The 25,832-nt window shown below is 44.1% G+C and overlaps 2 protein-coding genes across 3 annotated transcripts in view; both read left to right on the forward strand.

Moving 5' to 3' along the window:
• Positions 1 to 3,350: 3,350 nt before the first annotated feature.
• ehmt1a (euchromatic histone-lysine N-methyltransferase 1a) lies at positions 3,351 to 17,068 on the forward strand. 2 transcript variants are annotated; one of them, XM_069166197.1, is made up of 23 exons: positions 3,351 to 3,406; positions 4,734 to 5,185; positions 5,870 to 5,987; positions 6,419 to 6,495; positions 7,156 to 7,390; positions 7,516 to 7,649; positions 8,493 to 8,636; positions 8,751 to 9,058; positions 9,284 to 9,367; positions 9,448 to 9,536; positions 9,677 to 9,783; positions 10,318 to 10,440; positions 10,939 to 11,040; positions 11,250 to 11,354; positions 12,033 to 12,187; positions 12,280 to 12,447; positions 13,571 to 13,715; positions 14,070 to 14,147; positions 14,586 to 14,701; positions 14,905 to 14,991; positions 15,074 to 15,152; positions 16,365 to 16,540; positions 16,658 to 17,068. In XM_069166197.1, the coding sequence occupies exons 2-23, from the start codon at positions 4,832 to 4,834 to the stop codon at positions 16,752 to 16,754; spliced, it is 3,081 nt and encodes a 1,026-aa protein (XP_069022298.1). In that variant the 5' UTR covers positions 3,351 to 3,406; positions 4,734 to 4,831; the 3' UTR covers positions 16,755 to 17,068. The 2 variants fall into 2 exon arrangements, with proteins under 2 accessions (XP_069022298.1, XP_069022299.1); XM_069166198.1 differs by lacking the exon at positions 3,351 to 3,406 and having other exon boundaries at positions 4,547 to 5,185.
• Positions 17,069 to 21,559: 4,491 nt separating this feature from the next.
• cacna1ba (calcium channel, voltage-dependent, N type, alpha 1B subunit, a) overlaps positions 21,560 to 25,832 on the forward strand; it is an 81,107-nt gene continuing 76,834 nt past the window's right edge. Inside the window, 2 exon segments of the mRNA XM_069166196.1 lie at positions 21,560 to 21,699; positions 22,534 to 22,673. Of these exon segments, the coding sequence (XP_069022297.1) occupies positions 21,607 to 21,699; positions 22,534 to 22,673 (233 nt within the window). The 5' untranslated portion in view covers positions 21,560 to 21,606.

A 25,832-nucleotide genomic window follows, 5' to 3' on the forward strand; every position in this document is an offset into this window, starting at 1 on the left:
TCGTGTATTACCTCGGCGGGTAAACCGTGTGTGTTGTGTTACCTTGGCGGGGCTCGAACCCGTGTCTTCATGAGGTCGGTTCCAGCTCGGAGTCGGCGTCGTAGACCACAGGACTATCTTCGGTGGCGGAGAATGAGTCGTGGCAGGAGAAAGTGTACCACGGAGTTCACTCAGAGCTTCCAGAGACTCAGCCGACAGTCTGGTTAACTCAACAGGAAAAAGATTCGACTTCCCCAAGGTTGATATTAATGGTTCAGATTCCACCTGTTGATGGTGATTCAACTTTTAGTGACGTTTAAACGTTTGGAGAAATTGAAAAAGTTTTGCATTCACAACACATTACAGGAAGATATTTAATATCACTGCAGACCCCCTTGAAAACACGTATATCTACTATCCAAAGAATGTCTGCGGCAATTTTGGTCACATTTGGATGAATATTTGTGGACAGTGGAGATATAGGTTGCAGTGAGCCAAAGATTTTTCACAATGCTGCCTAACTCTTGGGAAAATTGTTGGCGCAGTGGTTAGCGTTGTTGCCTCTCAGCCAGAAGGTTTTGGGTTCAACTCCCTCCTTTTGTCATGACTTACAAAAAAGGACATTAGTAATTTCTGGCTTTGAAAATGCCGGTTATTTTTTGAACAACATGTCATAGCGTGACTTTTGGGTCACTTTTTGTCCACAACGCCACGGGCACACCGATCGACTAAAGCAAATTATTTTGATAACTTTTAATTCCAAACATGTTCAAAGTGCACAGACTCAATTTCAAGTCGGTCCGAAAAAAATTCTGTGGGAGGAGTTCGTTAAAGTACAACGTGTGAATTGCCAAAAATGGTGACTAAATTCACCAAGGTTGTTATTAAAGGTTCAGATTCCACCTCTTGATGGTGATTCAACTTTTAAAGAAGTTGAAACGTTTGGAGAAATTGAAAAAGTTTTGCATTCACAACACATTACAGGAAGATATTTAAAATCACTGCAGACCCCCTTGAAAACACGTATATCTACTATCCAAAGAATGTCTACGGCAAATTTGGTCGCATTTGAATGAATATTTGTTGGACGGTGGAGTTATAGGTTGCAGTTTTAATTCTTAATTATAATGTCTTTCTTCAAGTTACGACAAAAATAGTTTAGATAGGACTTCATACATATATTCTAAATTGAAAAAAATAAAACCGCAAAGTGCAAGCAAAAGAATGAAACTGCTTATTGCATGTTCTTGCTTGAATGTAATGTTTTACATTATGGACTACATGCATAAGTTAATCATCCATATTATGGATGACAAACTTTACTTTCAGGTTATTAGTTTTGCAGGAACATGCAAATTCCACATATAACGCTGCAGGTGGGAATTGAACCTGGTACCTTCAGACTGAGAGACGACAACGCTGACAGGTGCACCACTATGCTGGCTTCCATAACTTGAACGGAAGTCATACTTATAGCATGTCGTGCAAAATATGACTTTTTTTTTTTTTATTATATTTCGGACGACATGCTATAGTGACTTTTTGATCATATTTTGGAATTTCTTTTTCCATATTTTAGACACATTATAGTATGACATTTTTATGACTTTTTGGAGTATGACCTTTTTCTGAACTGACATGCCTCAAATTACACTGAGGCAACTCAACCAGTACACAATGAAAAAAAAAAGTCTCTTTTGGACTTCTTTTTTTTACCTTTGGTTTGTGGCTGTGGCTTACCCTTACAGGGATTCACCTTAGGGGGTCTCGCCCTCCGTGAACCTCGTGTGTTACCTCGGCGGGTAAGCTGTGAACCTCGTGTATTACCTCGGCGGGTAAACCGTGTGTGTTGGAAGTCATACTTATAGCATGTCTGATATAAAGCGATCAATAAAATATGACTGATAATTTTTCGGACGACATGCCTGTATGACTTTTTGATCATATTTCGGCCGATTCTGACACGTACTTTGTCGAACTCCTCCGAGGGATTTTGTCGGACCGACTTGAATTTAGTTTCTCTGGATAGAAAACATGTTTGGGATTAAAAGTCATCAAAATAATTCGTTTTCATCGATGTGTGTGCCCGTGAGAGGCGGCCATTTTGAGCGTCTCGCCATGAAACTACGAGTTGCTTTAAATCTTATGTACATGGACCGACCTTCTCCAAACATCACAGGTATGATAACAGCCCCGCCCTGAAGACCCCTGTGGGGTAATATTCACTCATAGTCATAGCGCCCCCTGTTGGCCACTGGAAATGACACTTTTCATACTTTCACATTCTACGTTGAGCTGGTTGATCCCATGAATGTAAAGTCGGGTCACAATAACCTAAACATGTAGTTGATGATATATTGAGACATTCGTTCGACTTTGTCAATGGGTGTCGCCGTGACGATGCGGAAAAGTTGGATGTCTCGCTGTGACACAGGAAGTTGATGTTTAAGGTCAAAGGATGCTTGAAACCTCACGAAACGTGTGACATACATCCGGCGTGGTGAGACGATACATCTGATGTGTTTTGCGAGTCGGCGTGGCCAAACGGCTCGCCAGCGCCCCCTGCTGGAGACAGGAAACGAAACAAAATAGCAACTTCAAGCGGGGAGGCGGCGGGCCGGAGTGCGAGGGCCCGTATATCACTGCTTGCAGTTTTAATTGGTATTATGTCCGGGTTTTTTTTTACCTGTACTGTAACAAATTCAGTAGAGTCCAGCACTGCAGTTGTGCAGAGGAACATACACTTTTCTTCAAAGTCTGGATTGATGGTTCAAATCCCACCTTGCACTTTTGATTTCATTAGTCAAAGCAACGAAGGTTTAAAAAGCTTATTGCATAGAAGGTATATTTAAAAACAAAAAGTATAAATACATTGAAAAGCAGCATTCACACTAATATAACGCTGTATGTTTTCCACTGACAGAATGACATGCCATCAAAGAGTGAAACTCTGAAACCTTCACATTTTTCAACATTTATTTACAATTAAGTATGGTTTTGCATTGTTTCGATTGTTTAAACAATATTTAAACTTCTTTCTGTCAGAATATAATAATAAAAAAATACATATTTTTCTCAAAACGACTTGATGTTATTATCTAACAGCAAGAGGATTCGCTGTTACCCACTTCCGTTTTCGCTCTCAAGTGTTGTTTATTTTACGGTTAAAACACGGTTATTGTAGTTTGTTTTACTTCTTGCGTTCTTTGTGGTTCATATCGGTTTAAAAACGGGCACCCAGCTTGTTTTCGTTGTTCCTGTCGAGGCTGTATAACGCATGAAATTAAGTCTTTTTTTGGTTTTTCCCCTGAATCCGTCAGGACTGAAAGCAGCGCGAACGCAGCAGGTCACGTGCTTGTGCGGAAGTGGAAAGTCTCGTCTTCCGGTAACCAATCCCACCTTCGCTCGGATACACCGACTCGAGCTGGTAGGATGAAAGTCTGCTGCTCAACTTTTCCACCGCGGCTGTGTTCCCTCTCGGTGATGTTTTGTAGCCCGCAGAAAGCCCTCGGTTTGTCCGCCGCGGCTCCCCGCCCGGCCCGCCGCCCCGCCGGGCGGAGCTCCGCGGCGCCTTTCTTCCATCTTTAACCCAATTTGAGCCCCTCACGGATTAGCATATATCTTGCTAACGGAGCTAACCATTCAGTAAAGTAAGGAGCGACATTTGAAAGACGCAGAAAGTCGCTTTAAAAAACATTCGCCATCACGTTGCAAGTATCTACATAATCCTTAAAACGCTCTCTACCTGTCCGGGTGAAGAACCGGTCATCCTGCTGAGAGATGAACAGGTTTTTAAAACTTGTTTCCCAAGTTGCGTCCCTTGTTTACGAATCAAAACAAAGATGGCTGCCGGCCTGCTGCCTGACTTGAAAACAAGAGTCGCGACGTGGTAAACGGGTTAAAAATCGTATTTATCAGTCTGTATACTGACTCTGTTTCCATGCAGATGGTTAGAGGAGTAACTCCAGGCTCTGGAAATATCTTCACTTCAACGATAAATGTTTTTAAATGACCTGCTGGGCTTCTTTTTCACACCGCTGGCAAATGTCCCTCCGTGTAATAAATGGTTAGCTCTGGGACCGGGTGCGCGTGCTAACACATGAGGGGGGAGGGGAGGAGGGGGGGGGGGGGACTGGTAACCCGTCGGGATCTTGAACATAAAAGTTTGATTAACAAGACACACACGTGCAGACACAAATGAACAGCTGATGGTGAACGTGTTTGCAGCAGCGATGTCACGTGACATTATAGGAAAACTTATTGATTACTTTTTTGCCAGAAGTTTTAAACCTGATTGTCACGTGAAGATGTGCTGCACCGTTCATTGTCCCGCATGTGCACATTAATATGTTCCTTACAGTCATTCACTTTGAGACCACGTGTGTGCAACTTTATTTATGTTACAAAATGCTTTGCAATAAACAAAAGGTGAGGCTGATAGAGACACACAGAAAATAGGAAATAGGTATATATATATATATATATATATATATATATATATATATATATATATATACACATAAATATATATAAAGAAGGATTCTACAGTGACAAAAACTTTACGAGGAACAACTTTGAATTCTCCATCTCCCTGTTTTTAGTCTGTATAGATGAACAAACCCGGATCTTAAAGACGTCAGAGACCTGCTGTGGGTCCTTGGATGAAGACAGGTGTCTGACGGGGAGCCGGTGTAAAGACACCAGGAGGAGGAGGAGGAGGAGGAGGAGCCTCATTCTGATTTGATCTCCTTCAGCTTTCAGGTGCTGCTGAAAAACAACAACAACAACAACAACAACAACACAGTCCGAGCAGCTTTGACAACCAGCCCCCCCCCTCCCCCTCCTCCTCCTCATGGATCAGAGCAGAGCCCACGAGGGGCCGGCGCCGGGCCGGAGACCCTCCAGTCCCGCCTCCAGGACGCCGTCGGGTGCCCGAGGACAAGCGGTGCAGAGCAGCCAGAGGCTCCGGGTGGCGATAACTCCCTTCCACAGCTCCCCCATCGTCGGCAGCCGACGACCAGCAGCAGCTCACGGGAAACCGCTGGCGTCTCCTGGAGGCCTGTTTCTGGGCTCGCTTGGAGGTCTGATGGGTCCTGCTGTCAGAGACAGACCTGCTGCCGCCGCCGGGAGCTCAGACAAACAAACGTCCGGTTCAGGTTCGGCACCATCGGCAGCAGGACAGAAACCAAGTCCTCTGGTCGTCAAGGTAAACATGTCTTTTATTTTGAAAAGGTGAAACAGTATTTTTAATACTTAATATAAGTTGAGTGTTTACTTCTGGGAGTTTTTAAAACATCAATTTAGAATCAATAAACTGAAATAAAACGATAGACAAGAAGAGAGTAAAGTCTTCGGACAGAGACCTTCACAATAAAAGTGGTCAGGAGGTAGAGATTATTAATTTAATATAAAGGTTTTAAATTAATCTGTATTAATGGAGATTAAACACAGATTCATAATCTGTCATCACATCAGGGTTCCTGTAGGACTCTAAAACTTGGATTTCAATTTGTTAAAAAGGTATTAAGTTTTAAATTTCATTAATAAAGGTCTTAAATATTTTTTCCAGCCTGTAACAGTATTGATAAAAGTTATTTAGGATTTATAAAAAAAAAAAAAAATCGCAGTAGATTCAGCTCTAATGTTGTGACATTCATAACAAATGATTCATCCTTTCATTTATTTGTTTATCAATTTCATGCTTCATGATTAATTCTTGATATAATAAAAACAGTTTCTGATCAGTGTGACTGTAAAACAGGTGTAAAATCTTAGACAGTTTTAATGCACATATAAATCTAACTGTGATAACTTCTCTGTTCTTTCCTTCCGTTTCCTCTTTTTATTGAAATCAATAACGAAGCACGTTGTCTTTTCGTTCCCTCTGAAGCCGCCCGGTAAGAAAGCGACGAAGTCGTCCCAGACGGAGTCGATGAAGTTCGGACCGCCGGTGAAAACGGAGCTTCAGAAAGGCAGCGAGAGGAAACCGTCCGTCAAACCTCCGACGGGTCGGTCCATCACCCTCAGACTTTATCAGCTGCTATAAAACCTTTTACTGATCCAGAACACTTTTGTTTTATTGTTTGGATCCACATTTCACTCATTTTATTTCCTTGTTGAAGCTGCAGCGAATCAGAAGTTTTCACTGAGATTCATCATTTCATAACAACGTTTTCTTCTTCTGTTCATTTATTTATTATGTATTATTTACGTTGGGAGGCTGTAGCTCAGTTGGTAGAGTGGGTTGCACACTAATCAGAAGGTCGGTGGTTCAATCCCAGCCCCTCCTGTCCACATGCCCAAGCGTCCTTGAGCAAGACACTGAACCCTAAAATTGTGTTGTAACTCACTTTGGATAAAAGTGTCAGCTTTATGTAATATAATATTTATGAACTTCCTGTTTTCATGATACTATTATATGATTGTGCTTTTTTCACAGCTGGAAAGAGGAGGAAGAGGAAGATGGGAATGTACAACCTGGTCCCCAAAAAGAAGTCCAAGGCGCTGAAACCACAGGTGAAGGCAGGTCCATTTTATTCATCAGTCCCCCGCAGGAAATAATGACCACAGTTCCTGCCAAAATAAAAGTTACTTAATAGAGGCATCGCAGCACAAAGTCTTTATTGACAAAAATACCTTCATCCTCTCATCATCATCAAAACAAACCACAGAAAACAGCAAAACAGGAAGTGGGCGGGGTTTGTGGGAAATGTGTTTTTTTAAAAAAAATATGTAGAATTAGGCGACTGATCGAAACACTTCTCTGCTTTAGTTGAAAAGTTGATACAGACTTCCAGCTGAAAGATTTAATTAATCAGATTTAAAAAGCCTTTAAAGCAGATGTCGCCTATTGTTTTGACATTTTTTAATTTTTTATTTTGAGCCTCCAGATGGTTCTTTAAGTTCAGAAAATAAAAAATGACACCGGAAATATTCCCAGATGTTTCTTGGATGTGCGGTCTGCTTGTTGTCACAGGAAGTGATGACTTCTTTCATTAAAATATAAAAAAGCACATTTATATCCACTTTGTGTTCTACATGAACCTATGTCATCGTTTTAATTTGAAAAACTGCTCTCGTCATGTAAAAACCTGCCAACAGGTTCTCACAAGATCTTCTTCACTACAGAACTTACAGACTTTTTAACTGTCATCATTCCTTGTTTTTTTTAATCAGAAAGAGGAGGTGAGAGGAGCTGGCGAGGAGAAGAGCCGAGCTGGAGGAGCAGAAGAGGAGAAACCGGCGATCCTCCTGGAGGCCCCGCAGGAGGTCACGTCCGTCAGGAGCGAACATCTGGAGGTGCAGAAGGAGGAGGAGGAGGAGGAGGGCGGCCGTGTCGAGTACACAGAGCTGGCTCTGGACTGCCTGGACCTGAAGGCCCAGGAGGAGCTGCTGTCCCCGTCGCTGTCAGGTCGTCACGGCAACCTGCATCCGCCACAGAGGTTTAATGGCTCACATGGGAGATCTGGGAGTGGAGTAACAGTGTGTGTGTGTGTGTGTGTGTGTGTGTGTGTGTGTGTGTGTGTGTGTGTGTAGCTGCTGAGGTGACGGAGTCCGACCTGGCGGAGGAGCTGCCTCTGTGCTGCTGTCGCATGGAGACGCCCGGCGGCGGCGGGAGTCCGTCGTCGCAGGATCAGATGTGCATGGCCACCGAGAGCTGCGACGGAGTGGTGAGGAAGGATTCATGTTTTATTTAATTCAAAATGAGATTGAAAAACATCACGTTCAGTTCTCAGAAGCTTGTTTACCAGTAAAAAACACTGCAGAATGAAAAACAAGCTTCAACTCTGCTGGGATTTGTTTTTGTTTTTTCTTTAAATTGAATCAACAACTTTTCAAGTCTTTTTTTCCTTTTAGTAGTTTCTCAGTTTATATATTCGATATGAAGAAAACACACAGAAGCTGATTTACACCAGTTATCAAGCATTTAAAGCTTCTGTACTCTTATTAAGCAGTCACAGACTTTTTATGACATTTTTTCAATTGATATTTTCTCTAATAATTATTTAATTATTTCTGTTATGTGCAGGTTGTAGTTTACAAAAACTCAAAATTCTCCACTTCTCCACATGTAAATAAAACATTTCTGATTGCAACAGTCACACAAAAAAAGACCAGTCAGCACAAACAGAAACAGCTTCATTACATTTATTAATGTATTAATTAATTAAAGTGTTTGAGGGTGGGAACAGTTGTTTTTATTAATATGACAAGAAACAACTGGACTTAATTTTAATATTTAGCATGTTTCCATGTGAATAATTTCTTCAAACTATGAAACTATCCTAACTTTTTTTTGTTTGTTATTTCTGTAATGTGAAGGTTGTAGTTTTATTAGCTTAAAATGAATAAAACATATTTCCTGTGTTCTAATGACATAAACCAAAGCTGACTTTCATCCTATAAATTAAATATTACTGAAAGACGTGAACGACACTCAGTAATGTGATGAAACTAAAAGAGAAGTGATCAAATCTTTAGTCTGTTGGTTGTGACGTTTCGTTTGTCCTCAGCTGAGTCGCTGCCAGAGGAGAGTGATGAAGCAGGAGATGATGCGACCGTCCAACACGGTGCACCTGATGGTTCTGTGTGAGGACCACCGGGCCGGCATGGTGAAGCACCAGTGCTGCCCCGGCTGCGGACTCTTCCTCCGGACGGTGAGGCGACGCGACGTTTTATTTGCAGCGTAGTTTTTGTCCCGCAGAGTGTTTTTTTGTTGTTTTGTTTTCGTTGCCCTCACCGCCGTGTTTTCTGGCTCCGCCCCCTCTCAGGGCAGCTTCATGGAGTGCCGGCCGTACGGCAGCATCTCCCACCGCTTCCACCGTGACTGCGCCTCCATCCTGAAGGACCACCGGTTCTGCCCTCACTGCGGAGAGGACGCCGGCGGGGCGAAGGAGACCACCGTGCCGAAGCGCGACCCGTCGCCCTCCGTGCCCAGGTCCAACCCGGGGCCGTCGCTGCCCGCCGTCCCCACCGTGGCCGCGCTGCCGTCCGTCCCGACCACGCCGGCCGTCCCGCAGATCCTCAGAGCGAAGAAGAGCAGCGAGCCGCTGAGAGGCCGAGACGAGAGTCCGAGCAGGTAACAAGACTGTCCGACTTATGGAAGTTCTCTTTCTCATCATAATCTTATATTAATGGAATATATTATATTATTTGTTTCCTTCCTTGCTTATCAAAATCAACTCAACTGTTTTTTTTTATGTGATATAATGTCGAGTAATTGTCTGAATTTATATATTTCAATTTTGCTCACTAAAGTTCACAAAAGAAACTCCCAAACTCACAGCTTGTGCGCCCCCTGCAGGTTGAAGGAGGCGGTGCTGCACGCTGCAGACAGACTTCCTAAAGAGTCCCTGGAGAGCATCCTGATGGCTCTGGATGACGAGAAGTACGGCGAAGAACAGGAAGCGTTTTCTCATCAGCTCACATCTGATACGAATAACTGATTGAAGCTGTCGTTCTTTTCAGCCTGAAACCAAAGAAAGTGAAGTACCCGGCCCGGCAGCTGTACATCTCCGCCAAGCAGGGAGACCTGCAGAAGGTCATCCACCTTCTGGGTAACTCAGTAAAGCAGCTGCAGCGACTCCAACTGTGTGTGTGTGTGTTTGTTAGCATCTGTGTGAGACCCGTGTGTGTGTGTGTGTGTGTGTGTGTGTGTGTGTGTGTGTGTGTGTGTGTGTGTGTGTGTGTGTTACAGTTGAGGGGAAGGACCCCAACTTTCTGATGGAGGGCCAGAACAAGCGGACGCCGCTTCACGCAGCAGCGGCCGAGGGCCACCAGGAGGTCTGCCACATGCTGGTCCAGGTGAGGACATCTTTTTTTATGAAGGGTCTCAGAGCGGGAAAACTAAAAGTCTGATTTCTCACTTTTCAAGCCTCTGATTAAAAGCTTTTTAATTAACTTTCTTTGCGGAGGAAATGACTCCCGTCTCAAGTGTAAGGGAGTCAGCAGGAGACTAATTTTCAGTCAGAGACGAGATATGTGGAGGAGTTTGAGCATCTCTGGGAAAGTGACATATTCTATTGATTTATAAAGTCTTGGGATCACAATAATTAAGACAAATTCTACCAATCTCTGGAATACTTTATGACATTTTTTAATTGATATTTTAAGACCCATTTTTCTCTAATGATTCACATATTTCCAGTTATTTCTGTTGTGTGCAGTTTCTAGTTAAAAAAATTAAATACAAATAATTCTCCACCTGTAATTTTACCCCCCCCAAAAAAATCTGATGCAAATTGCATCGCAGATCTTGAAAAAAGTGTGTGTGTGTGTGTGTGTGTGTGTGTGTGTGTGTGTGTGTGTGTGTGTGTGTGTGTGTGTGTGTCCGCTCAGGCCGGAGCCTCCCTGGACATGTTGGATGAGGAGCAGCGGACGCCGCTGATGGCCGCCTGTGAGAACAACCACCTGGACACGGTGAAGTACCTGCTGAGAGCCGGCGCCGCCGTCGGCCACAAGGTGGGTCAGCGGTCAGCGGGTCCTCCAGACTAGATGAGAGGGACCCGTGGTCACGGTGACCTTTGACCTCCACCCCCTCTCCCCCTCTCTCTAAAATTGAGTCAGTTCATCTGTTCAATCAGTTTTGACAATTTTGAGCATATTCCCTCGAGGCGTTTTTGAGATATCGAGTTCACAAAAAGGGGACGGATGACCAAGAACATAGAAATCCATTTAGAGTGAATAATAAATAAAGTGAGAAAAGGGTCTGAATAGGTTATGAATCTGCAGCTCATATTCATCTGATCCTTTATTTATGTAACTACAGCCTGAGATTAGAGCGCCACGGAGTATAAAGAGTCCTCAGAAGCACTCTCATTAACGTTATGAAAAAGGTTAATTAACCTGACGTCTGCGAGGCGGAGCTCCTCCAGAGAGTCGGAGAGGGTTCAGTCTGTTGTGCGGTCGCCGTGGCAGCAGTGTCCTATTGTTCAATGTCAATCATTGTCGTCATCCCAGGATGCCACCGGCTTCACCTGTCTGCATCTGGCAGCTAAACTAGGACATTACGACATCGTCCATCACCTGCTCGCCAAGGCATCCAAACACATCAACGGCCAGGTAAACACACACACACACACACACACACACACACACACACACACAACACACACACACACACACACACACACACACACACACACACACAAACACACACACACAAACACACACACACACACACACATACACACATCACTGACGTCGTGGGGCTACCAAAGTGTGTGTGTGTGTGTGTGTGTGTGTGTGTGTGTGTGTGTGTGTTGGTGCAGGACGACGGTGGCTGGACTCCCGTCACCTGGGCCATCGAGTACAAACACATGGAGCTGGTCCGCCTGCTGCTGGACAAAGGAGCCGACGTCAACATCAGGGACAAGGTTGGAGAACACACACACACACACACACACACACACACACACACACACACACACACACACAACACACACACACACACACACACACACACACACACACACACACACACACACACACACACACACAAACACACACACACACACACTTTCACGGAGCAGAACACGCTGATAAATAAATAGTGAAATAAATCAAAAAGATGAAAACTCTCAAAATAATACTTAAATAGTAAACAACTATACAAATTAAATTAAAATCTGAATAAACTGCTTAGGTTAATTGTATGAATGAATAATTAAGTAAAATATGAAATAAATAAAAATCATATTAAAAAGGTAAGTATTGAGTTTACACTAAAAAATGCATCGTTCCAGATGCGATGACCATAAAAACTAAAGTGCCTCACCGTGTTTTTTGTTTTTTACTCGTGGATTAATTAAAAGGTTCGTACCAGAGTTCAAAAAAGGCTCGTACAATAAAAGCAGATCTTATGAATAAGACGGACTGAAACCATAAAGAGCTTTAAAAACATTTCAAATCGATAATTTGGTGAACTCGCGTGAGAAACCGCGTCTCCTAACGACTTCATAACGAGATACTCAAATTAGAGAACAAAACTGGAGCACCGTGCATGTAAAGCTTCTCCTCGTGTGACCTCTGACCTCTGACCCGCCCCTCATCAGGAGGAGAACGTCTGCCTGCACTGGGCGGCTCTGTCGGGCTGCGACGACATCGCTCAGACTCTGCTGGAGGCTCGCTGCGACCTGACCGCCGTCAACGTTCACGGCGACTCGCCGCTCCACGTCGCCGCCAGAGAGAACCACCTGGAGTGTGTGATGTGAGTGTGACGTCACGGCAACACGTTTTTAGTTGTTGTTGTTGTCTCATCTCGGGTGTTTATCGATGTCTCGCCTCGTCCTCCGTCCGCAGGTTGTTTCTGTCCCGCGGAGCCGACGTCAGTCAGAGGAACAGGGAGGGCGAGACCACCCTGGACTGCTGCGCCTGCGGCTCCAAGGTGTGGACGGCCCTCAACACCAACAAGAAGCTGACGGACGCCAGGAGGGGGCGGGACTTCCACGGAGAGAGGGTCCTCAGCAGGTACGCAGCAAGATCTCCGCAGGGTTTCTGTAGAAATCTTTGATCTTCTAACGCTGCATGTAGCGAGCCGGTGTGTGTTGTCTGATCTGTGTTTGTGAATCTCATTGGCTCCTCTGCGGGTCGATTGTTTCTGCCTGCCTCTGTTTCGGTGACAGCTGAGGTCAAAGGCGTTACGTCTTTTTTGCGACGCGATATCTGCTGTTGAGCTGTTCTCATCGAGCCAATAAGAGACAGATCTCTGTACATCACTGCATCTTTGTTTTGAATTGGTAAAAAGTTTTTTACTTTCCAGTCAGGCTGGGTTTAAAAAATAGATTTTCCTATTCAAATCGATCATCACTTGAATAATATTGAGACGGATGTTTTAGAACCCCATACCGTTCTGACGGCCCACCCGTGTGCCATCAGCGTTTCAACAGCATCGACTTCCTCGTCTACACAGCTAAAGTTCACGTGAATAGGTGATATGAGAGGTCTGTGGAAAGATAAGATTCTTGTGATTCGTTTGATAAGATACAGTCACCTCAGCAGGTTCAGTAAACAGCTTTATCAGACCACCACCGAACAAACGATTGCAGTATTGACGTAACTTGTTTGTAAATTCTCAGTTCGGCAAAGATCTGACAACAAACGGTCCGGTTCAGTCAGCAAAGTAAGTAAATCCAATCCAGTAAAGTATTTAGTCCGAAACTTTTTCTAACATCGAGAATACACACAAACTTCCCGCCAGGAGTAAAGTCAGATAGCGTCTTTACGCTGCTGCTTTGATTGACATCTCACTGAGCCAATAGGAGCTTCCATTTCCTGTCCTCAACCTACAACAGACAAACAGTCTGTATGGAGCGATGAGTCAGAACCAGCCAATCAGAAGTCACGTTGGCAATTTTGACGCTTTGTACAACCAATGAGATTCTGAACACGAGTAAATGGTGCTTCAGTGGGCGGGGCTTATAAAAAAAAGGAAGGGAATATTTTGTTGTGAAGACTTGTCGATATTGTATCGGAAATCGAATCAAGTGGAATTATATTGATTTGGGAAATCACAATTAGTTGTTAAATCATCTTTTTTTATTGGTTTATTGTGATTTATTTTTTTGAACTTGATATTTATTCCTCCTCTCAGGGACATTTCTCGGGGCTACGAGGTCGTCCCCATCGCTTGCGTCAACAGTGTCGACGGCGAGCCGTTTCCCGACAACTTTAAATACGTGCCGGACAGCTGCGTCACCTCCCCGCTGCACATCGACAAGGACATCACTCACCTGCAGGTGACGCCTCGGCGCTCTGACAATCACACGGCTTTCTGTTTTTTACATTACAACATTACATTTCATTTCACTGACTCTTTTATCTAAAGCGACTTACAACACCGATGGTTCATCATCGGGAGCGATTTAGGGTTCAGTGTCTTGCTCAAGGACACTTAGGCATGTGGACAGGAGGAGCTGGGGATCGAACCACCAACCTTCTGATTAGTGTTCAACCCGCTCTACCGTCTGAGCTAAGGCCTCTCTGTTTTCTACCGAAGACGTCGTGAAACAACGTCGAACACGATAAAAGCTGCAGAGTGTGAAAATGTCCGACGTTTAACGGCTCCCTGTTGTTGTTTTTTTGTCGCTCAGCATTGCAGCTGCACCGACGACTGCTCCTCCAGCACCTGCATGTGTGGACAGCTCAGTCTGCGGTGTTGGTATGACAGCGTAGGTACACACACACACACACACACACACACACACACACACACACACACACACACACACAAATAAAGTTTAAGTTTGATTTTGATTCTTGTAAATAAACTGCACAACATAGTTTCTCTTTACATTTAAAAACATATTAAAATTACTTGTGCAGTTTTATCATATCATGTTTATTTTACACTCTTTGGTTACTTCCACTTGGTCGCATGCATGTTTGCGTATGATAAAAACAACAGTGTGGAAAAAATATACATGTTCGAATTTGCAAAAAAATGTGTAAAGATTTTTAACTTTGACAGAATGATTTAATTTTTTTTTTTTTTTTTAAACAAGTTAATAATATGTTTCTAAATAGAATTAAAAAAAAAAATCAAACGTCTCTTTGAAAGCAACCGACCGTGTGTGTGTGTGTGTGTGTGTGTGTGTGTGTGTGTGCAGGAGGGTCGACTACCTCTGGACTTCTGTCAGCGGGAGCCTCCGGTTCTGTTCGAGTGTAACCACGCCTGCTCCTGCTGGAGGACCTGCAGGAACCGGGTGGTCCAGAACGGACTCAGGTGAACTATTCTACAACATTTCACCACGATCGCTGTTTGTGTGAATGTTTTTCACGTTTTGGACCCTGCGGGCCACCGTAGACGGCCTGCTTCCAGCACGTTGGCACATTCACCCCCTTTTTTTTATTTATTTTTTTGCTACACTTTATTCAAACACTAAATATATCCACGTTTTTCCTCACCTTGTTGTTTGTTGGTCTCAGAGCCCGACTGCAGCTCTTCAGGACCCAGAAGATGGGCTGGGGAGTGAAGGCCACGCAGGACATCCCTCAAGGAACGTTCGTCTGCGAGTGAGTTCTGAATTCAGTGTTTCCGGGTATAAAATATTGAGCAGCAGCTCTGAGCTCCTTCTCCTCGCCGTGCTTCCCACAGGTACGTCGGGGAGATCGTCACCGACGCAGAGGCCGACACCAGAGAGAACGACTCCTTCCTCTTCACCCTGGACAACAAGGTGATTCAATTAGTTTGCATGAATTTTTTTTAAAGCTTTTTTTAAAGCTGCAATCAAGGAGAAAAATGCTGTTTGAGAGTGCGAGCTCCGTTACAGGGTTTATGTTCCACTGATTTTCCACCAGTGACCGTGTTGATACCTGCTTGTGTAAGAATCACTCCTCGTTCACTGCAGCCTCAGAAACTTATGACGTATTTCATGTTTTTGAAAATGTCTGAACACTTGGGTTTGTAATTTCCACCCTGAACCGTCAGACCCCACCCGGTCACGTCGGTTTCAGGCTCAGATTATTGAAATATTCCGGCGTTTTTTTTTTTTTTTTTCCGTTAATCATGTGTCTGCAACGTCTAAATCGTGTTAAAATCGGACTGAATTTATGCAGTCTGAGCTTTTAAAGAGCCGACTCAAAGTATTTAAATACTTCAAAACAGATAAAAATGACACAAAAATGATTTCCAAAACACGTTAAGTTTCCAGTTGGCAGCAACATCTGCACGTCTGCAAACTTTCCTGTTTCTTTCAGACTAATCAGACGTTTAAACAGCTGCAGGATGGCAGGAACTAAAGTATATAAAGAGCTACCGTCACATAATTGAAGAAGAATGAGTGAAGGTTTGTAATAACTGGAATAAAGTCCTCGTGTTTCCGTCCTGGATTTAAACCCCACTGAAAGTCTTTATTTAGAGACCAAAGAATATCAGTGAGGAACGACTGAGGAGGTTGAATATTTTTTGGCTTTTTGAAGAAGATTTAAATATATGTGTAACACTATAATTAAATTTAAGATTATGTTCTCAAAACTCACGTAAAATACATATTAGATTGTTTGACTGTTTATCCTTTGTGTTTTTTCACATTTATTCACGAGCTCATCTCGTCTCGCAGGTTTAATTATTGTTTTATTTTTTAGCTGCATGTGAACGTCTTCTGTGATTCTGCCGTCGTATAAAAAGACACGTCTGGCAGACATTTTCAGGAACAGTCATCGAGTGTGTGTGATGTCACGTTTGGTCAAGAGGTGGCGCTGCAGAGTTTCTCACCGTCTTCCCTCCGTCAGCAGCAGTGATGGTGTCTGGTTGATCTGCTGATGATGTTTTGAAGCACCTTTTATTAAAAAAAAAAAAAAAAAATCTGTTTATTGATTCAGTTTGGACCCCAAAGTCCATTTAAAAGCGGAGTGTGACCCTCGGTGATTGTTTGTTCTTTGTTCAGGTGGGGGACGTCCACTGCATCGACGCCCGACTCTTCGGCAACATCGGCCGCTTCCTCAACCACCTGTGCGAGCCCAACCTGCTGGCGGTGAAGGTGTTCACCATGCACCAGGACCTGCGCTTCCCCCGGATCGCCTTCTTCTCCAGCCGGCCCATCAAAGCCGGAGACCAGATCGGGTGAGTGGTGACGAATAACATAAAACAAATAAAAATAAAAACCATCCTCAGCTCTGTCTGCTGCCGGTAAAATACAGACGACGTTGACGAGCCGCCGCGGTCTTCTCCTCCCTTCAGGTTCGACTACGGCGATCACTACTGGAGGGTGAAGAGCAAGTACTTCAGCTGCCAGTGTGCGTCTGTGAAGTGTCGTCACTCGGCCGCCGGCAGATAGAAAGAAAAACCCTTCTCTACTAAATGTCACAAACACTGCCTCCCTTAAACCTTAGAGCAGGTGAACAACGACGGCTTATTCATCTGATTCCCCCATTTTTAATTAAGCAGAAAACAAAAGATTCTCCAAATCATGTTGGAGCACACAGGATCTAACTTATTCTATAAACGTCTCTGTGGGTGGAACCAGTTTTAACGAGGGTTTAAACATTTTTAACACTGCAGATGAAGTAATATTTTTGGTAGTCTTGATATCTCTTCTAATGCTTTTTACCACAAGTCTTCTTAGCAATTAAAGCAAGTTTTTTTTTCAAAGCATCTTTTCACTGTTGTTTTTTTGTTTGTTGTTGTCACATTCATTCATTTCATCTTTATTTCAATTCTCAGGAACACATTGAGGTTAACAACTCAATTTGAATGACGCGGAAATTACGTTGAACACATTTTTTTTTACGTCAATAAAATATGTAATAAACCGAATATAACTTGACAATAAAACAATAAAATATAGACAAGTCTTCAATAAATTTGATAGCGGGCAACATTAAAATACTAATATACAGACAGGGCAGCAATACAATCAGTTAAAGCAGTTACAGTTTGGGCTCGGAGGTATTTTCGGCCATAATTTATCAGAGGATTGATTTTTTTAAAGTGCGTTGAAGATCATTCCAGGAAGAAGCATTAAAACAAAAGGCCCTCATTCAGACTTCTCATTGACTTTTATTTTGTAATAAAAATGTAACTCTTTTCAGTATAAAACACTCAAAAAAAGCAAATGGCTTAATGCCGTTACTAAATCATATTTCGACTATTTTTTCTTGTATTTCGAGGTTAAAGATATAACTAGTTTTCTCATAAGAATTTTTGCACCAGATGTTTACTTATTCTTATTTTGAAAATTTTTACCGGAAGTTGGTTCCCTCCTATCCGCTGTTTGGAGTACGCAGGGCAGCCATTCACCCCTACACATATACTGGGTTATATTGCAACTCCTTTCGTGTTGTGTAAATATTTAAACACAGCTTGATTTAATGAGTCATATTTACAAAATAATTTTCAGTTTGTACGTAAAGGTGCTCTTATTATGAAAGTATTGCGGAAAGTCTTCGTTTTTCGTCGCGCGTAACTTGACCCCGGTACGCGCGCTCGCTCTCCTCCCTGTTGCTATGGAAACAGGGCCGGTCCAGGTGGAGCCACTGGCTGGCGTCTTGCCGGTCACGTGGGGGTCTGTGGCGGAGAAAAGTGCCGTCTGTCTCCCTCATTCCCGGTACCGGAGACTTCGTGGAAACAAGCAGCTCGCCGTGATTTTCTCTTTTCTCCACCGAGGAAACAACAACAACAAAGAAACTGACGGCGGCGCCACTTGTTTTAAATTGTTTTGCTTCTTCAGCGTCTCGAGCTACTTCAAAGAGTCATTTCGGCGTTCAACCCCCAGCGGACTCGGGCGGGTTTGTTTCGGGGAGGAGGGGACAGAAATGCGGCTGTTCGGTTTCTGGAGGGAAACGGGTCCCGACTCGGCACCGTGACGGGTCCCGACTCGGCACCGTGACGGTCCCCCCCCCCCCTCTGCGTTAAAGTGGCCGTTTTTTACCCGGAGTCTGGTGTGGACGGCGCCTCCTCCGAGCGCGGACTTGTAGCGTTGACGCCGGTGTGTGTTGATCTTTTTCCCCTCGAGGACCGGGAGGTGAGGCGGGGTGAGGCGGGGTGAGGAGGGGTGAGGCAGGCGGGTTAAGAACACCCATGAAAACCAGCCATCATGGGATGTGACCGTCTAAACTTTGAGCAACAATTTCACGCCGGCATGACGGCGGCGAGGAGCTAACGGAGTGATGAAGAAGAGCCTCCTCCTCCGTCCTGGCGTTGTGGTGAATGTTTGACTCTCCTGCTCGTGGCCGCTACCCGCACCTGGAGGACCTGCCGGCGGACGGGACGACAGTGTGCGTTGTGATGCTTCTTCTCCATTTGTTTTCTGCCGTCAGTTTTGGTGTCTCCAGCAAGATCCGCGCTAACCCAGAATGGCTCGCTTTGAAGACGAGGTGTCCGGCCGCTACGGGGGCAGCGGTCCCGCGGGCCAGGCCAGAGGGGCCGTCCGGCCGCCGGGGCTTCCGGGGGGCCCGAGGGTGTACAAGCAGTCGATAGCCCAGAGAGCCCGGACCATGGCCATTTACAACCCCATCCCAGTCAAGCAGAGCTGCCTCACCGTTAACCGCTCTCTGTTCATCTTCAGCGAGGATAATTTCATTCGGAAATATGCCAAAAAGATCACCGAATGGCCATATCCTTCCAGTCTAAACACTGATCACCATGGCCGAACTCCATTGGAAAATACGTCCATTTAAGGTTTCTTTCTCACCAGCAAGAAGACACTAACATGTAGGACATAAAACAGTATCTCCGATTAAAGCAAAGATTGTTCTCTTTAATTCGTCTTACATACAACAAGAAAAGAAGGTTTACTATCGCTTAAATTTCAAACTTCCATAATTGTTTCCCCAGTCTTGAATATAGTTGGAAGGGCGGTAGGCTGCAAAGCTGGGAGTTTTTTTGTTGGTTTTCTGTGCAATAAATATCCTGCTAATCCATAAACTAGAAAAGTGCATATTTAGATGTATGTGGGCCACAACTGCTCACAGACTACAGAAGCTTAAATAGACAAATTTCCAATGGAGTTCTGCATGGTTTTTTTCCTTCATATTTTTGGCACAGAGAAGCAACTCTAATTGTTTACATTTTGTGAATCCTGAGTTCACAATGTGCTGTTTGGTGTTCTGACAAAGTTCAAGCATCGGTTTAACACCACGTCCTCTATCACAGGGTTTTGTATCGTGTCAGTGTTCCCGTTTTTTTCCCGGTCTGTTGTGGTCATATGGAGGGAAACCTGCGGTCAGATCAGACATCCTGGTCACTCTCCTGGTGAATCCGTGCAGTCGGATTTTGGCTCCAGAGAGATCTTGTTTTTCAACTTGATGTCACAGTTCCTGGCTGCTCTCTGCAGATGGTGCTGTCCAAGGTGCTGAACTCCCAGCGACACGGCGACGCTCTCCTCAGCAGCGAGGCGGTGGCAGTCTGCATGGGTGTGACGCCAAACAAAACAAGGCTGGAGCAACCAAATGCAGCAGGTTTCAGACGAAGCAGCCGGTGCAGGTTTTGTAACACATCTAGCTTTGCAGCGAGTGACGGGCCACCTGTTGATAAGATGTCGATTCCCCTCTGAGGGAGAAAAAGAAAAACCTCACTGGTTTATGTTAATGAGCATTTTGCAGACGTTGCAATTAATTCCCATTAAGTTGTGTAATGGCCCTCCGTTGCTTAAGCCGCCGGTCGGTTACCCCTCGGTGCCGAACACACGTTCATCACGCTTTGATGTCGCAGTGCATTACGGAGCCCTTTACCCCCCCGATGCAGAGCGACCGCGGCGCCGCTGCAGGATGATGTATCGTGGGCCCCTTCGAGCAGCTGGAGGCCCGGTGCCTGGAGCTGGACCGGTGCAGGGAGGGGGGGAGGGGGCGGGTGGGGGTGCCCAAATCTTTCCGTGCAAAATCTACGTGTAACGTGTTTAAAAATAAGCAGAAACTCTGGTGGTGCTCAATGCTGCAGAAATGCTGCATATTGATGAGGCTCCCAGCAGCTGGAGGCAGGACGGCGGCGACGGCTGCTTTTATCTGACGGGAAAAAGATGTGCGTGTGATCCTGTTTTCTGTTTTCTCTCACGAGTGAATGAGTCGGAGGTTGTTCAGGGTTTTAAAGGAGCGCTCCTCCAAACGTAAACCTTAATTCGGTTCACTCGTAACAGCTTCTGTAAATATGGAGGGAGGTCTAGAAAATGAAATAAACCCCGGTGATGTCATCATCGGGGTTTCTTGAGGCTTAAAGATGAAACAGGAAGTCTGCATTATAAATCAAGGATGTGGAGTTAGATGGCATTAATGAGGCAGGGGGGAGGAGGGGGGGGTTGGTGGGCAAGCAATGCTTTAATGCAAGATGGTTTGGCATTGCATTGTGGGAAATGTTAGGATCCAGTGTTTCTGATGTTTCAGGCTAATTTCTTGTAAACTTTTCTGAAAACTAGCTGGTGATTAATTACGAGGATTCTTTCCCCCCCAAAAAGTCTGAAGCACTTTGATATTAATTATCAGGGAAAATGAAGAAAGTTGTAAAGACCTGCTGGTTATATTCATGTTTTTAAGAATCTAAAAGTAGGAAATGATGCATTATTAAGTGGAAAAATAGTTCATAAACTGATGTCAGTATCCATAAAAAGGTCCGTTGAATTTGAGCAGCAGAAAATACATTCACATTTGCTTTTGAAAATGTTTTGAAAATTTTATACAGATATGCATATTTTTATTTGAGAAATGTCAAATTTGCTTGAGGAAGAAGCTCCAAAAACCAAAAAGGTTTCCACAAACGTTTGGAAATACCTCGTGTAGCAACCAACACGGTCTCCGTTCCCCTTATAATCAACACCAAACTTTCTTTAGCAGCTCTTGTGCATTGCATTGTGGGAGAATTGCGTCCATTAAGAGCACAAAGAGCTCGAAAAAGAAAAACAGTTTTTGAGGCGACTTAATTGTGGAAGAAAAGCCTCCTAAGAGTTCGTATGTAGTTTGGAAGTCGGACCTCCTTCGTGTTGTGTTTTGATGCCGTCGTTAACGTCTCCCGGTCCGATATAAAGAAGCTCCGTTCTTTTTTTTTTTCTTACGATTAAGAGAAACGAGCCGAAAGCCGTCGTTTACCGAAATCTTTTCACGGCAGCTTGCGGCTCAGAAAGTCTGGTTTTAGTTTTCCTTTTTTGTTTTTGATTGTGTGTTGGCTTTCCTTGACTCTCTGTCGTCACTCCGTTTGAGTACATGATCCTGGCCACCATCATAGCCAACTGCATCGTGCTGGCTCTGGAGCAACACCTCCCGGCCTCCGACAAAACCCCCATGTCGGAGCGTTTGGTGAGTACGACGCGCCGGTTGTCATATTTCTTTGTATTTGACGTCACTGTAGAAGCACTTCCCCCCGACAGGCTCGACAGCGAGCGATCAGACGTGTCATCAGGTCCGTGTCGTGCAGCCTCTCTTGTCTCATGGACCATCTGGAGGCTCTGAGGGCTGCAGATCATCATCACTCTCATCACCCATTAATCTCACAATTATTATGCCATCAAGACGTTAATTGGTGAATCTGTTAAATGTCCCCAAAAATTGAAAAAAACAACAACACAAAGCCCATCGGAGTCTCTTAGAACCAGAAGAAATTGTTCTATTTATCATCTTCTATGATAAAACGTTGACAAACCCCCAAAAAATGAAAATATTCAAAGCCAAAAACACAAGTTCGGGTTTAACGTTAGAAACACGTCCGTTTTTTGAACGTCTCGTTTTAAAAGCTCCAGTTTGTCTTTATTGGAACCAGAAGTGACCTTATTTGGGCGATCTGGGAGGAGGAAGCGAGGGGTGGATCTGATTGACACTATGCCCCGCCCACCTATACTGGAAAACCACAGTGGCTCGAATATTTTCAGTATCGAACCCACCTATTATGATTCCTTTTTACACAAGTTACCATCTTTAAATACTTCTTTATGACAGTTCTTCATTTTATCGGCTTCAAAGGAGCCAGATTACAAATAAAAGAGTTTTTAAAATCATGGAAAATATAAAATCTGCAAAAATAAAGCAGAAGAGAAGAGTTTTCAGTGTCCGGCTGATCTTCAGGGTGTTAAAGCATCATGTGAACTGTATCTGTGATTGTAAGTACATTTCAGAAATCCTCTGCTCTCTCTGCAGGACGACACCGAGCCCTACTTTATTGGAATATTTTGTTTCGAGGCCGGCATCAAGATCATCGCTCTGGGCTTTGCCTTTCACAAAGGCTCCTACCTGCGTAATGGCTGGAATGTAATGGACTTTGTGGTGGTCCTAACAGGGTGAGTAGCGCCGGCCTAATGGCTTCTACAGCTGCTAACTGACGGAGCTGATGGGCAGCGGCCATTAATGAGGGGAGGGGAGAGAGTGTGTGTGTGTGTGTGTGTGTGTGTGTGTGTGTGTGTGTGTGTTGCATTTCTAATGATCAATAGAGGCCGTTCCAGATGGCGGGGTGTTTTCTTCCTGTTGTTCTGCATTAGACGTGCAAAAAACAAACCAACAGAAGGAAATCGGTGTGAACGGTGCAGAAAAGAAATCTTTTTTTTTTTTTGGTGCTTCGTGATTCCAGATGATGAAAAAACAAACACGTTTCTCAGCAATGACCACTTTTTTTTTTTTTTTTTACTTTATTTATGGTTTGAGTTGAAGTCGAAGGCGCGACCGATGAGACGGTGTCCGTGCGGTGTGTGGAGCTCGTGTTGGCTGATGATGTCACCGATGAGTCCGAAGTTCGCTCGATTACTTTTGAGAGACATGATCGTCCGTCGCTAAGCAACCACGTCACCCTGATACACAGAGTCATAAATAGTAATATTAATAAATGTCAGATAAACTTTGACCTTCTCGGTGGACTGAACCAAAAAAAAAAAACCGAGATGAAAACGTTCTTTATTATTCAGTCCAGCTGTCTTTTTGTTTTCTTCCACTTTTAGAAACTGAATCTTTGAACTATTTATTCGTTACTTGAGTTACTTAAATTCATCGGGTTGGAGCGTTGGAGGTTTTCACCTCCATGTTTTGGCCTCATGCCTGAATAAAAACAATCATTCGATTGATCGATCACACTTCACAGAAAAACCTCGAAGCTTTGTAAGTTTTTATCTTTCAGCTGTTTTGTTCTCATAATCAGTTGTTCTGAATTAATCCGTGATTTGATTTGTCAATATAACATGAAGGACAAATATCAACAAATATTTATATATATATTTTTTTATGACCACCAGTTAAAAAGTCCTAAAGTAATAAATGCTGTAAACTACAACCAACACATTTTTTATTTTTTTACCGGGGTGAACGACGATCTTTGGAGTAAACAGACGATCCCTCGGTGCCGGCTGGAGAAAGCGAGAACGGGAATAGTGCTGTTGGTGTGTGTGTGTGTGTGTGTGTGTGTGTGTGTGTGTGTGTGTGTGTGTGTGTGTGTGTGTGTGTGTGTGTGTGTGTGTGTGCGCCTCCCCACCTCCTCCCCCTCTCCTCCTCCTCCCACTGGAAGTCACAGGGAGTCGCTGGGCCTTCGTTCCCGTCGGTTGGAAACGAGGGGAAGCAGTTGGTGGAGAATCAGATAAACGGCATCCAGCAGAACGAGTCTAGTTTCTGCTGCAGAGATTCTGTTGGAGTCTCTGAATGAATCTGGAGCTTCGTCCTCAGACTTTAGGACACTGTTGGACACTGTTGGACACTGTTGGACACTGTTGGACACTGTTGTTGGATTATTTTATCAAATCGTACATTTGACATTAAAAAGTCAAATTTTTTGGCTTATTTCCTCTTAAAGTTTGGAAATATTCTATACATTTTTCAGTGTAACAAACTCCAATCAAAGGACTGATCCAACGGTGTCGTGTTGGAGAACCCTGTTGCCATGGCGCCACCGTTCAGGTGGCTTTGCAGTGAATGTTTTCCCCCTTCCGACGCCTCAGAAGGTTCCCAGTGGAACTCGGTGTTGACAGTCTGACTCTGGGGGACGAATTCACTGTTGCACAACTCCCACCAATGTAAAAAAACCAAACAGTTGGTGTCTCCTGACCCGACGCTCCTTCTTCTTCGGTCTCTGACGGTGAAGCTCCGCCCCCTCTTTGAAACGTTGAACGTGACTCAGAACATCTCACCCGGCTCGTCGCTTCATCTCCGTCAGACTTTCTGAAACTTATGATTTCTTCTTATTTAGATCTCTAAACACTTCCACACACCTTCGTACACGCACGACACGGTAAACATCGACTAGTCACATACGTGGGACTGATACGCTGACGCGTGCAGAAACCACGAGGCAGCAGCATTTTCTTCTTCTGTGGTTGTGTAAATGTGAGCTGTGTGAGTACGTGTGTGATGAATGGCAACGGGCTGTTGAAGGTTGTCAGGGCCTCCTCCAGTGTGTGTGTGTGTGTGTGTGTGTGTGTGTGTGTGTGTGTGTGTGTGTGTGTGTGTGTGTGTGTGTGGATGGGAGTGGCCCTGAATTGAATTGGAGCTGACCAGGCTGACATGATAACCATAATTGAGGGCGGGTGGTGGACGGCGGCCATTACAGGCTCGGTCTGGTCGTCTCATCGGTGCCGTGCTGCATCGGCAGGGTCGAGCCCGTGTGCAGCCGAACGCACACGCGTGTGTGAGTGTGTGTGTGTGTGTGTGTGTGTGTGTGTGCAGCCCCGGTGCACTTATTAAACATGCACACATGCTAACAAATCACTTCTCCGTGATGACGTCCGTTTCCTGCAGGATGTTGCTGGTGTGGAAACCCGAAGCTGTTCGACATTAGTGCTCATTATTATTATCATCAAATCATGAAGTCTTTATTATGCAAGCAAAAAAACAAAACAGTTTTAAAAGCTAATTTCTTGCACTGCAATCAAAAATCAAGTTTGTAAGTAAAAATATGTAAACTGAGTAAATAATTATTGCTTTATTATTTTTTTTTTTTTTTTGCTTCGCATAATAAAGACACAAAAAGCCATTGATAGATTATCAGCATCCAAACCGTCCGTCAGCTCAGCAACCTGTTCGTAACACGAGTGTTTTCTTTAGTGTCGCATGTAAAAATTAGAACAATTAAACTGTCGGCTCATCAGCCGCCACTCAACTCTTGGAAATAGTAAAAAAGAAACGATCAGACGTTTCCTCTTTATTTTTTTGCACCTTGAGGACTGATATTAAACAGCTGACAGCGAGTGGACGGGTCATCACGTGTTTCCAGGGAAACACAATGACGCTCGCTGACAGACACACAAAACCTCCTTAAATACTTTATCCAACGATAACACGGCTCCATGTTTATCTCCCAGTTTCTGGCCTCCTGTAAATATTCAGAACAATTAGTATTCAACACAACGTACCAAATGGAAATGTATTGAAACGATGAGCTGATATTACATGTGAAATAGTTACGACATAATTAATTCATGACTAAAAAACGCAACTATAAACTTTGTCTGCAGGCTGCAAGC

The sequence above is a fragment of the Embiotoca jacksoni genome, unplaced genomic scaffold (genome assembly GCF_022577435.1).
Source record: "Embiotoca jacksoni isolate LCO1_2020_lvr unplaced genomic scaffold, fEmbJac1.0.p SCAF_37, whole genome shotgun sequence".
Taxonomy (NCBI): Eukaryota; Metazoa; Chordata; class Actinopteri; family Embiotocidae; genus Embiotoca; species Embiotoca jacksoni.

What these genes read in the sequence shown, in the direction of transcription:
- ehmt1a (XM_069166197.1), top strand. Translation starts at nt 4,832, where the DNA reads ATGGATCAGAGCAGAGCCCACGAGGGGCCGGCGCCGGGCCGGAGACCC. An exon ending in GTGGTCCAGAACGGACTCAG is followed by an intron (nt 14,702 to 14,904) that starts GTGAACTATTCT and finishes TGTTGGTCTCAG; the next exon opens with AGCCCGACTGCAGCTCTTCA. An exon ending in AAAGCCGGAGACCAGATCGG is followed by an intron (nt 16,541 to 16,657) that starts GTGAGTGGTGAC and finishes TCCTCCCTTCAG; the next exon opens with GTTCGACTACGGCGATCACT.